Source organism: Hypomesus transpacificus, chromosome 2 (genome assembly GCF_021917145.1).
Source record: "Hypomesus transpacificus isolate Combined female chromosome 2, fHypTra1, whole genome shotgun sequence".
In the NCBI taxonomy this organism is placed as follows: Eukaryota; Metazoa; Chordata; class Actinopteri; order Osmeriformes; family Osmeridae; genus Hypomesus; species Hypomesus transpacificus.
The window spans coordinates 12,476,736-12,489,203 of record NC_061061.1 but is presented as its reverse complement, the minus strand read 5'-3'; the positions used below and the strand labels follow the sequence as shown (position 1 = coordinate 12,489,203).

Here is a 12,468-nt window from a genome sequence, read left to right as displayed (position 1 = left end):
TGTCTGCTACAAGGTTAAGTCTGCGGTCTAACTGTGCCATGTTGCAAGGGGAAGTGATTACATTGGCTTTAGGAATGGCATTAGAAATAGAGTCATTCATAAACGGGAATAATGTATTATCTGCATCATGGTATCAAAAGGGCGACTACATTACCCATAATACTCTTCTCATGAACACAGGTCAAGGTTCAGTAAGACACGCACAGAGACACTCACACCAAGAAAACTGTCAGATCAGAGTTCTGACTCAGGTATTGTAACCTTGTTTCTAATACATTTCCTGGTGATTTGAAGATACGTGAATGAAACACAACTATAGAGTAACCTAGGTATAGCCAAATAGAAAACTGTAATCTTCTGTTTGTTTTGCGAAACGTTAAAATAAAGTGGGATAACATGTATTTTAGGCTGTAGTGGCTGTTGGCTACTCCCTATATCATCGGGTAGTAGTCTTTACAAATCAAGATTTCTCGATCGAATGTCCTCAAATAAAATGATCTGGTTTAGTAATGGTAAAAAGGCAGGTCAGATCATTCCTTGTTGAATTACTCATATTGGACTTTAGATATCTTATCAGCTTTAGGAGGAATCCCAACTTATCTTGCATTTCAGTGCTGACAAGATGTTGAAATCTACTGAAATTCAGATCAATAAATTACGTAATAAAGAATCATGGTTTGAAAAATAAGCACTGTACTTCAATGTCTTACACCAATGTCTCAAATTGTTCAACATTATACCTAAAGTGTTACAGAGAATCATAACTGATTGACTGAGCGTTACCATGGCGACAGACCGACCAGCGGCACCAGGGGAAGACCAGGTTAAAGACGGGCTTATCCAGGAGCTAGCGACAGGTAAACACATAGCTGTTGAAAACACACAGCTGTATTACTATCTCAGTGACTTACAGTGAGGAATGATGAACATTCGTTAGGGGGGTCTTCTTAAGGCATCCACTTGAGCACCACAAGTTACTTTATTTTACTCAGAGACCTTGCATCTGGGGAGTCTGTCTATGTTTTCTGGAGAAAACTGTGATTGAGAAGTGAAAAATGTGGTTCTGTCTCTGTACCGGAAAGGCATACCAGAAACATGAGCTGTATTGTTTGATGTTTACCCAGGAGAGGCTAAATCAGCTCTTTATCCAGCATGACAGTATCTGACTGTAGTCCAACTCCTTTGGTTGTTAGCCAAACATAACATGTGCCAAGTACAAAAGTGTAGGAAAATTTCTCCTATCAACTGGAATTGACAACAGTTTTATCTGGCACCAGTTCTGTATTAATAAGCTCTGTTACCATAAAACAAACTCATTTTAGGTAGTGTAAAATAATAACAATAATACAATTTAAAAAAAGGGTCAGATATAGAGGTGCAATTTATGACTCAGAGGGGGAGTGCAACAATCAGATGCTTCTTGTTTTAAAACGATCTTAAAGGTAAAAAATTCTGGAGACGAAATGTGTGTGTGGAGTGTCAGGTGTTTGCTGTTCAGATGAGTTTTATCGTCAGAATACAAAATGGACGACCCACACATCTATCCCCATATCAGCTCTCCACCAGTCTCGTCTTCACTCTTGAACTAATACAGGGATCAAAGGAGGAATGTCAGCTTTATTAAGCTGAGCAGCAGAACCACAGTATCTATCTTCATCCTGAAGGGTAGTAGAGTGTTGTCACCCTTCGTGTTCAGTCCCTGTTTTTATATACATCCAGGTTGGGCACACACCTGAGAACCCAAACACCTAGGAGTTAAATAATAAATGAACATAATGGCCAAGAGTGAACCTGAATCAGCAGGAATCTCTGTTGTCTGATCACATTCTGTTCCTCCTGTCAGTCTTCTCATAATCATTCCCTCCTGTTCCTCTCCTTCTTCTCCTCATGTTGTTGATGTGCAGAGTGGAGACCCCAGGAGGAGGAGGGAGCGGGTGTGTGCCAGTTCTTCTTGAAGGGAAAGTGTCGTTTTGGACCGAAGTGTCGTCAGTCTCACAGGTGAGTAACATGCTCATGGAGCCTGGATCAGTTGGAGTTTCTCTATAAGCTATGGGGAGACGTCAAGTCAAATGGATCTAGAACGTTTTTGCTGCAAACATTAAACAAACAGCACAGAGACTCTCCAAGTCATAACCCCCCCCACACACACACTGTCACTGTTGCCAGGGGAACACACACAGACACTGTTGCCAGGGGATCACACACTGACACTGTTGCCAGGGGAACACACACTGTCACTGTTGCCAGGGGAACACACACAGACACTGTTGCCAGGGGATCACACACTGACACTGTTGCCAGGGGAACACACACTGTCACTGTTGCCAGGGGAACACACACAGACACTGTTGCCAGGGGTACACACCGACACTGTTGCCAGGGGAATCTGTTTTCCAGAACAGATTATGATTTTCTTGGTGAACACAGTGGGAGAAAAAACACGTGTGGGACTGGCTCCCAGCCTGCACACACACACACACACACACACACACACACCATACACACACACACATCCACCATACACACACACACACACACATCCACCATACACATCACACACACACACCACACGCACACACACACACACACACCATACACATCACACACACACACACACACACCATACACACACACACACACACATCCACCATACACACACACACACATCCACCATACACATCACACACACACACACCATACACACACACACACATCCACCATACGCATCACACACACCATACACACACACACCACACACACCATACACACACACACCACACACACCATACACACACACACCACACACAGCAGACAGAGCCTGTAACAAGTGATAATGAAGTAACTCATCCAGTATCACAAGTGACTGTGGGTGTGAATATGTCAATGTATGATGTCATGATCTTAAACTTCCTTGTGCTGAATGACATGAGGAAATGTCAAAATACCCTCTAACCCTCCTGCATCCACGCTTCTTTCTTTTTCTGTCTCTTTTCTACCTCTTACATTCTCTCGCTCTCAGCCCCACTCACCTCCACACCCCTCCGAGCCACCCTGAGTTAACCGGCCCAGAGTCAGGACAAACTGCCCTGGACAACTGGACGGAGGGAGAAAAGAAGGGAAATCATAAGAAGAGTGGAAAAAATACCAAAACACACAAGCCTAAATACACAGAGGGGAAAGGTATAAACTCCAGACAATTTAGACAAATAAAAAAGAAAGAAATTAATTGCATTTTTTTTTATTAGTGTGTAACTGGTAATACTTACATTTCTAAACCGTGAATTTATCCCCTGTGTTTTAAGGAATAAGTAAAAAGCCTCGCATGCGCACAGCAGACGAGGTCATCGCCCGCATCCTGTGGGACTCGACGTTAGAGGAGGGGGACTTTGTGGTGGGGTATGTGGATCGCTTCTTAGGAGTCCTGGAGCGCCCCTTCTCCGAGTTCAACTGGGACGCCGACCCATGTGACTGTGACTACACGACCGAGCTGGCCCTGCCCCAACACAGGATACAGTACTTCACCCACAGAGGGCGCCGTGTCTGGGACCGCAACACCAGGACGGACAGAGTGTTCGGTTCCACTGGGAACCCTCTGGCGCCCCCCTTTGGAGGGGAGGAGGAAGTGACGGGTAAGAGTGTGGGTGAGGTCGTGAAAAAGCACTTTGAAACAATCCAAATTTTGTTTTCAAAATGCATAATTTGTAAGTAAACAATGTAGATATTATTTTTTATCAACAGAGGAACAAAAAGTTATTCCGCTGGAGGAGGAGGGAGAGGAGGAGGGAGAGGAGGAGGGAGAGGAAGAGGGAGAGGAAGAGGGAGAGGAAGAGGAAGAGGAAGAGGGAGAGGAAGAGGGAGAGGGAGAGGGAGAGGAGGAAGAGACCAGATGCCTTGCAGAGAGAGAGCAACACAAGACCAACGTTCTCAGTTCAGTGTCGGTCAAACAAGGCCTACCTGACTACCCTGAGTCAGGAAGCAGTCCACGGAGTCAACAGGAAGCAGGAAGAGAATCCAAACCATTGGAGGAGGAAGGAGTAAACGAGGCTGCTGACTCTGGCTTAGTCGGCTCCACAGACCGCGTGTCTTTATCAGAGAGAGAAGGAGCGACAGAGAAGGAAGAGGATCCAAACAAGGAGGAATGGAAGGAGACCTGGGAAGGAGACGAACAGGAGGTGAGAAAAGTAGCCACGCCCACATATCACACCTCCTCATGGATCCTTCATATGGATGAAGTGATGGCTGGGGCTTTGGAGATGTGCCCAGTAGATTGTATACTGTGACAAATGGCTAACTTTACTTGAGCATTCGCTGTTATCACTGCTTTGTCTGAGCGACATGGAGGTGTGTGGCGATGTATCATCGTGGAGGAGGAGATTTATTATATTTTTGCTATATTTGTTGAATTTATGTTCAGAGTACTTCTATGTTATGGGGGGTTATAGGGGGGTCAGATGGCTTAGCGGTTAGGGAGTCTGGCTAGTAATCAGAAGGTTGCTGGTTCGATTCTCAGCCGTGCAAAATGACGTTGTGTCCTTGGGCAAGGCAACTTTCCTCGGGGGGAATGTCCCTGTACTTACTGTAAGTCGCTCTGGATAAGAGCGTCTGCTAAATGAATAAATGTAAATGTTGTCTTCTGCCAGCTTTAGCATTGTCTTGTCCTAATAATGTCAGTGCCCAGTCTGACCCTGTGTTGTTCTGTGCATCTCACAATAAAAGACTTGAACTTGTGTATGTGCTGTACGTGTCTCGGCCAGGGTCCAGCCCCGGACGGACTCCAGCCTGTCCCTCTGGAGCAGAGAGAAGAGAGGAGTGGGCGACGACCCCCCAAACGCAAGCCCACCCACTTCATCACCTTCAGAGCCAACACCCCCTCTATCCTCTCCTCCTTTCAACGCCTTCAGGAGGAGCTGGTGGCCCTCCTCCCCTCCTCCACCCCCTACTGGGTGCCCCCCTCCAACCTCCATGTCACCCTGTGCCTCCTGGTGTTGCCCGGCCCGGCCGAGGTCACCGCTGCCGTGGAGATCCTCCGTCGGTTCGCCCACCTGGACCGCAACCCCCCCGTGGCTCTGACCTTCCCCCTGAAACTGAAGCACTTCAATGGGAAGGTGCTCTACCTGAGCCCCCAGCCTCAGCTGCACCTCCAGCAGCTCAACAGCGGCCTGCAGGAGGCCTACATGGAGCGGGGCTGGCTGCACAGGGACTCCTACAGCCCCCGCTACCACCTCACCCTGGCTAAGGTGAACTGGCCGGAGCGAGAGAGGCTGTTTGAAGGGGCTGGGGACCTGAGGGCTGGGAAGGGGTTGAGTTTTGGACGTTTGCCAGTGAACAGGCTGCACCTGTGTGGCATGGGCATGACCAAGGATGGGTTTTATGACACGGTGTGCACGGTCACTCTTCGCTGACAAAGAGGTGGGTTTCTTTGTATTGCGAAATTGAAATGAAATATGGACTATTACAATCAATAATATGTAGAAATTAAGTACAAGGAATCCATTTCTGTAAAAAAAACTGTGTCTGTTGTGTGCGTTTTTCAAGTTATAGCCCAAAATCAAATGCTATTCAATACTGTTCATCGAATGAACAGTTATTTATCGTGCCATCAATCATTGGAATAATAGCCCACTGAATATACATCAAATGGATGGGAAAGTCTGTTTCAGGTACCATCTGAGAATGAACTATTTAAAATTGTGAGTAGGGAATGGACATATGTACTGTATGAATGGAGTAATGAATGTAGTGCTGTAATGATTTGTACTGATTGATTTCTGTTGATGTTTATAATGATGTCTACAATGTTTCTGTTTTTAGATGATCATTGTTATGTTATTTAAATGTGTTCTCTTTTTGTTGGAAGATTAGCCCGTCCCACTTTGGTGATAGCTAATGGGGATCCTTTTAACAACAAACAATAATAAACAATAAACAATAACCTAGTTCTACCGTGCGCATACACTAAGCAAAAGCGCCACTGGCATCTAGGCTATTTAATTGTATAGCCTTGTTAGGCTGTGTGCGAGGTGTGCCAACCTTTTTTTATTATAGTCTTATTATTGTCTTAAAGACAAAGATAATTCGAGCACTGAAGCAGATACATCATGTGACCTTTACAAAAATCAATGCTATCAGTACTGTATAGTATTCTTTTCACTTGGTTTTTAGAAATGTAGAACTAATCTAGATGAAACTCGCCACATACGTTGTTCTTTTTGCTTTGTGTTTTTAGTAAGACTGCCTACTATTGTGTTGGATTAAATGAACTGTAAACTTGAATACCTGGTTCCATTGTTGTTCTGGTTTGGAAAAGCAAGCAAAGTTTTTTTATATATACATGTATTTATATATACTGTATATGTTACTATGATGATGATGAGTACTGCTTTATTATTACTAGCTTATTGTTATTGTTAATGCCATCATTGTGGTGTTAACTAACACGTTGCATGGCCATAACAATATTGTGGTTATCAGACATCATTTATAAATCTTAGTATTTGCTCCAGATAAACATGTCTACAATGCTGACAGCCCAACACATTTATCACCATATCATCTCTCCACCAGTCTCATCTTCACTCTTGAACTAATACAGGGGTCAAGGGAGGAATGTCAGCTTTATTAAACTCTGGGTCACGAGCCTGGACAGACAGCCTGTTTTACATGGGGAAGAGAAGGAAACCACTGAAGGTGTTATAGTTGTTTGAATTATCCCACAGGCCGTAGCTTGGTGGAAGACGCATCATAATCTGATCTCCCTGCTCTAGCTCCACAGTGACAGCATTTGCCAGAAATTTCGCTTGACCGTCGGTATTATAGGCACTGTTGGCGATGATCACGAAGTCGTTCTTGTACATGGCAACTCCCATGCCTCCAGACTTACGGAGGTCCACAGCAGTAAACCTGAAGTAGTACACTCCTCTCACTGGGGCTGTGAACACACCTGAAGAGGGGCAGGAGCAAAAGGGAAAAAACAACATTTAGTTTGACTGTGATTGAAATGTTGACTGATGAATGGAGACCCCCAGTGTTGGAGCTACTCTGATGTCAAGGTGTGTGCTCTAGGTGAGCATATCCAGAACTGTACCTGTTACTGGGCTGTAGGCGTTGCCTATGTTGATGAAGACTTTGCTATAGACCAGTTGTGTTTCAGTGTTGAAGGGCCCAACATATCCTGAATTAGTTAGAGCCGTGTAAAATGCCACCTTTGGTCTGCCTGTTAATAACATGTAGAAATGCTGAATATGATAGTCAAATAATGCAGCATTATATTGGTGTGGTAAGAACAGTCTGTATTTACCCTCATTTTCTGCCTTCAGTTCTTCCACTTGGTGTTCAATGAGACTTAGTCTGGCTTCCAGGGCTACACATACAAAATGAAGCATGAATTAAGGTATGATTCTACAACATTTATTTCCATTACCCTCTAAAAATTGGCCTACCTGAGTTCTCTGTGTGTAGATCTTTGACCTCTCCTTCACTGGCCGCCAGCCTGGCCTTCAGGGTGACAAGATCTGCAACCTGGGCTTGAAGGTCAAACACGTAACAGAAAGTAGAATGTATGTATTTTAGTAATATATTTGTAATATATTTTGTTGTTTTTAGTAATGCATTATACAGTAACGCAATCAGGTCAAATGTTACCTGCGTCAAATGCCTTCAGTTCTACCATGTTGCGTTCAATGATACTCACTCTGGCTTCCAGGGCTACACATACAAAATGAAGCATGAATTACTACAGCCTTAAAGAACAGTATCCTGATTTAAATAATGTATGATTATACAACATTGAAATGCTGTAACATTCATCCCATTATCGTCTCAAAAATATGTTCACCATTACCTGAGTTCTCTGTGTGTAGATCTTTGACCTCTCCTTCACTGGTCGCCAGCCCAGCCTTCAGGGTGACAAGATCTGCAGTCTGGGCTTAAAGGTCAAACGTAACAGAAAGTAGAATGTATACATATATATATAAAGAAAAAGTACAATGAATATAAATTCATGTACAAACACAGGATTAAATGTTTTTCTTAAAACCTTCTTCTTCTTGTTTTATCATGACAAGTAGCCATTTTGTAATATTTAGTAATGCATTATACAGTAAAGCAATCAGGTCAAATATTACCTGCATCCAATGACTTCAGTTCTTCCACGTGGTGTTCACTGAGACTTAGTCTGGCTTCCAGGGCTACGCATACAGAATGAAGCATGAATTACCTCAGTCTTAAAGACAGGGTAGGCAATGTTGTTGAGAAGCACTTTTTGTCATATTTGCCAAAAGTAATTTCAAGTCTTGATAGCAACCAATATATCTAAAGGTTTGATAGACATCTGTGGGCATTGCAATACTGTAATAAACACGACAAATCATTAAGCGGTACCCTTGCTATTGATTGGACGGGCTACCTGTCTGTCTACCTACCTACATGCACTTTGCCTACCCTGCCTTTAAAGAACAGTATCCTGATTTAAATAATGTATGATTATACAACATTGAAATGCTGTAATATTCATCCCATTATCGTCTCAAAACTATAGTCACCATTACCTGAGTTCTCTGTGTGTAAATCTTTGACCTCTCCTTCACTGGCCGCCAGCCTGGCCTTCAGGGTGACAAGATCTGCAGCCTGGGCTTAAAGGTCAAAGATCATAAATATAATATATAAACAGTACCAGTCAAAAGTTTGGACACATGGGATGTGTCCAAACTTTTGACTGGTACTGTATGTGTATAAATCCATGTACAAAGACAGGATTACATGTTCTTCTTAAAACCTTCTTCTTGATTCATCATGACCAGTGGTGATTTGGATATATTTAGTAATGCATGATACAGTTACGCAATCAGGTCAAACATTACCTGCGTTGTCTCTTCTCATCTCTTCAACGTGTCTCTGGGTGACCGACAGCTCCACCTTCTGAGCCACTACCGTGTCTCTCAGAGCCCTCAGTTCAATCAGGATGAATTGAATGGTACTATCACTCACGCGGCTTCCTGGTTGTGGTTCACCCAGACTGTTCTTGGTGTCGTTCTCTGGGCCCCCTGTGCCGTCTCCCTGGGCCTGTGTCACAGACACACAGAGCAGCAGAACCACAGTATCTATCTTCATCCTGAAGGGTAGTAGAGTGTTGTCACCCTCCGTGTTCAGTCCCTGTTTTTATATGCATCCAGGTTGGTCACACGCCTGAGAACCCAAACACCTGGAAATGGGAATAAATAGACCAGGACCTTGAGAGACCTTAAATGGACATCATGGCCAAGAGAGAACCTGAATCATTATGGACCGAAGTGTCGTAAGTCTCACAGGTGAGTAACATGCTCATGTATCCTGGATCAGTTGGAGTTTCTCTATAAGCTATGGGGAGACGTCAAATAAAATGTATCTAGAATGTTTTTGCTGCAAACATTAAACAAACAGCACAGAGACTCTCAAAGTCACAACCCCCCTCACACACACACTGACACTGTTGCCAAGGGAATCTGTTTTCCAGAACAGATGATGATTTTCTTGGTTAACACAGTGGGAGAAAAAACATGTGTGGGACTGGCTCCCAGCCTATACACACACACACACACCACACACACACACACACACCACACACACACACCACACACACACACACACACACCACACACACACACAACCACACACACACACACACACACACACACACACACACACACACCACACACACACACACACACAACACACACACACAAACACACACACACACACACACACACACACACACCACACACACACACACACACACACACACACACACACACACACACAGACACACACACAGACAAACACACACACCACACACACACACACACACAAACACACACACACACACACACACACACACACACACTTAGACAAACGGGAGTCAGGTGGCTGAGCGGTTAGGGAATCGGGCTAGTAATCAGAAGGTTGCCGGATCGATTCCCGGTCATGCCAAATGACATTGTGTCCATGGGCAAGGCACTTCACCCTGGTTGCTTCGGGGGAATGTCCCTGTACTTACTGTAAGTCGCTCTAGATAAAAGCGTCTGCTAAATGACTAAGTGTAAATGTAAACATGGCACCCACACACAAACACACACAGCAGATAGAGCCTATAACAAGTGATAATGAAGTAACTGATCCAGTATCACAAGTGAATGTGGGTGTGAATATGTAAATTTAAACTTTTATGTAAACTTCCTTGTGCTGAATGACACGAGGAAATGTCAAAATACCCTCTAACCCTCCTGCATCCACGCTTCTTTCTTTTTCTGTCTCTTTTCTACCTCTTACATTCTCTCGCTCTCAGCCCCACTCACATCCACACCCCTCCCAGCCACCCTGAGTTAACCAGCCCAGAGTCAGGACAAACTGCCCTGGACTGCTGGACGGAGGGAGAAAAGGAGGGAAAACACAAGAAGAATGGAAAAACAACAACAAAAAAACACATAAGCCAAAAAACACAGAGGGGAAAGGTATAAACTCCAGACAATTTATCAAAATGTCTTTATCAAAAAGACTTAATTGATTATATTTAATAATTGTTTTGTAACTGGGAACAAAATGCTGTGGGACCCGACGTTAGAGGAGGTGGACTTTGTGGTGGGGTACGTGGATCGCTTCCTAGGAGTCCTGGAGCGCCCCTTCTCCGAGTTCAACTGGGACACCGACCCATGTGACTGTGACTACACCACCGAGCTGGCCCTGCCCCAACACAGGATACAGTACTTCACCCACAGAGGGCGCCGTGTCTGGGACCGCAACACCAGGACGGACAGAGTGTTCGGTTCCACTGGGAACCCTCTAGCGCCCCCCTTTGGAGGGGAGGAGGAAGTGACGGGTAAGAGTGTGGGTGAGGTCGTGAAAAAGCACTTTGAAACAATCCCAATTTTCTTTTCAAAATGCATGATTTGTAAGTAAACAGTGTGGCTATTATTTTCTATCAGCAGAGGAGCAAAAACGCTAATCCTATAGAAGAGGAGAGAGAGGAAGAGGGAGAGGAGGAGGGAGAAGAGGAAGAGACCAGATGCCTTGCAGAGAGAGAGCAACACAAGACCAACGTTCTCAGTCCAGTGTCGGTCAAACAAGGCCTACCTGACTACCCTGAGTCAGGAAGCAGTCCACGGGGTCAACAAGAAGCAGGAAGAGAATCCAAACCATTGGAGGAGGAAGGAATAAACAAGGCTGCTGACTCTGGCTTAGTCGACTCCACAGACCGTGTGTCTAACAAAAAATGTAATTGCCCAGTCTGACCCTGTGTTGTTCTGTGCATCTGACAATAAAAGACTTGAACTTGAACTTGTGTATGTGCTGTACGTGTCTCAGCCAGGGTCCAGCCCCGGACGGACTCCAGCCTGTCCCTCTGGAGCAGAGAGAAGAGAGGAGTGGGCGTCGACCCCCCAAACCCAAGCCCACCCACTTCATCACCTTCAGAGCCGACACCCCCTCTATCCTCTCCTCCTTTCAACGCCTTCAGGAGGAGCTGGTGGCCCTCCTCCCCTCCTCCCCTGTAGGCGTGGCACCTCACCCTACTTGCTTCGGGGGAATGTCCCTGTATTTACTGTAAGTCGCTCTGGATAAGAGCGTCTGCTAAATGACTAAATGTAAATGGTAAAGTTGGGTTTGTGTCGGCTTGTGTGTGTGTGTGTGTGTGTCGCTTGCATAGGGGATGTGTGGGTGTTTGGCTCTATAATTCTCGCACTTTGAGAGCTCTGTTTGCACCACGCCCAACAGGCAGTCACACCTTTGTGAGATGTGAGACTTTAACTACAATGAATATTGAATAAACATGAATCTGTATGCGTGGCAGATGTACTGGTACTGTAATGGAATGCCACTTCATTTGTTTAGCATCCAAAGCTATCTTAACAGTTGAGTAAAATGATGAATCAATATAATTTATATGTTCTAATAAAGTCCGTTCTCTGGCAGCTGAATACGTTTTGAATGGTAAAATTCTAATAGGATCATTATCTTTGATTAAGATAACATGGAGATGAATTTCTATGGGTTTACAAAGAATGATGACCTCCAGATTGTCAAGACCATTAAATATTGACTTGGTTATTGCGGAAACTGAGTGGTGTAATTTGGCTGAAGCATCTGAAGAGAGAGAGAGGATGGGTTAGGGTCTTGTTAAGGTGCTGTTGCTGTGCTGGGTTAGGGTCTTGTTAAGGTTATGTTACTGTGCTGGGTTAGGGTCTTGTTAAGGTGCTGTTACTGTGCTGGGTTAGGGTCTTGTTAAGGTGCTGTTACTGTGCTGGGTTAGGGTCTTGTTAAGGTGCTGTTACTGTGCTGGGTTAGGGTCTTGTTAAGGTTATGTTACTGTGCTGGGTTAGGGTCTTGTTAAGGTTCTGTTACTGTTCTGGGTTAGGGTCTTGTTAAGGTGCTGTTACTGTGCTGGGTTAGGGTCTTGTTAAGGTTCTGTTACTGTGCTAGGTTAGGGTCTTGTTAAGGTTC

The 12,468-nt window shown here is 44.6% G+C and overlaps 3 protein-coding genes across 4 annotated transcripts in view; 2 read left to right on the top strand and 1 right to left on the bottom strand.

Annotated features, from left to right (window-relative positions):
* The window catches only part of LOC124481863 (leukocyte receptor cluster member 9-like), a 6,452-nt gene extending 179 nt beyond the window's left edge, over nucleotides 1-6,273 (top strand). The window contains exons 1-7 of the mRNA XM_047042129.1: nucleotides 1-251; nucleotides 747-857; nucleotides 1,905-1,998; nucleotides 3,020-3,180; nucleotides 3,303-3,629; nucleotides 3,739-4,172; nucleotides 4,755-6,273. The exon at nucleotides 1-251 is cut by the window's left edge and continues 179 nt beyond it. Of these exons, the coding sequence (XP_046898085.1) occupies nucleotides 785-857; nucleotides 1,905-1,998; nucleotides 3,020-3,180; nucleotides 3,303-3,629; nucleotides 3,739-4,172; nucleotides 4,755-5,402 (1,737 nt within the window). The 5' untranslated portion in view covers nucleotides 1-251; nucleotides 747-784 and the 3' untranslated portion in view covers nucleotides 5,403-6,273. The remainder of the gene's footprint in view (nucleotides 252-746; nucleotides 858-1,904; nucleotides 1,999-3,019; nucleotides 3,181-3,302; nucleotides 3,630-3,738; nucleotides 4,173-4,754) is intronic.
* A 187-nt stretch (nucleotides 6,274-6,460) lies between these two features.
* On the bottom strand, nucleotides 6,461-9,114 carry LOC124481735 (collagen alpha-2(VIII) chain-like). 2 transcript variants are annotated; one of them, XM_047041925.1, is made up of 9 exons: nucleotides 8,859-9,114; nucleotides 8,547-8,630; nucleotides 8,124-8,186; nucleotides 7,841-7,924; nucleotides 7,642-7,704; nucleotides 7,440-7,523; nucleotides 7,298-7,360; nucleotides 7,085-7,213; nucleotides 6,461-6,940 (listed from the first exon to the last, which is right to left on the bottom strand). In XM_047041925.1, exons 1-9 carry the CDS (start codon nucleotides 9,106-9,108, stop codon nucleotides 6,657-6,659), a joined length of 1,104 nt encoding a protein of 367 aa, XP_046897881.1. In that variant the 5' UTR covers nucleotides 9,109-9,114; the 3' UTR covers nucleotides 6,461-6,656. The 2 variants fall into 2 exon arrangements, with proteins under 2 accessions (XP_046897881.1, XP_046897887.1); XM_047041931.1 differs by lacking the exons at nucleotides 7,440-7,523; nucleotides 7,642-7,704 and having other exon boundaries at nucleotides 6,592-6,940.
* Nucleotides 9,115-10,492: 1,378 nt separating this feature from the next.
* Nucleotides 10,493-11,421, top strand: LOC124481849 (leukocyte receptor cluster member 9-like). Its single transcript, XM_047042104.1, has 3 exons — nucleotides 10,493-10,849; nucleotides 10,956-11,244; nucleotides 11,335-11,421. The coding sequence occupies exons 1-2, from the start codon at nucleotides 10,573-10,575 to the stop codon at nucleotides 10,973-10,975; spliced, it is 297 nt and encodes a 98-aa protein (XP_046898060.1). The 5' UTR covers nucleotides 10,493-10,572; the 3' UTR covers nucleotides 10,976-11,244; nucleotides 11,335-11,421.
* The last annotated feature ends 1,047 nt before the right edge of the window (nucleotides 11,422-12,468 follow it).

Coding starts and splice junctions, on each gene's coding strand:
- LOC124481849 (XM_047042104.1), top strand. CDS start 10,573: ATGCTGTGGGACCCGACGTTAGAGGAGGTGGACTTTGTGGTGGGGTAC. Junction 10,850..10,955: donor AGGGGAGGAGGAAGTGACGG/GTAAGAGTGTGG, acceptor ATTTTCTATCAG/CAGAGGAGCAAAAACGCTAA.
- LOC124481735 (XM_047041925.1), bottom strand. CDS start 9,108: ATGAAGATAGATACTGTGGTTCTGCTGCTCTGTGTGTCTGTGACACAG. Junction 8,187..8,546: donor TTTACACACAGAGAACTCAG/GTAATGGTGACT, acceptor CTGTATGCGTAG/CCCTGGAAGCCAGACTAAGT. Junction 7,361..7,439: donor TCTACACACAGAGAACTCAG/GTAGGCCAATTT, acceptor TTGTATGTGTAG/CCCTGGAAGCCAGACTAAGT.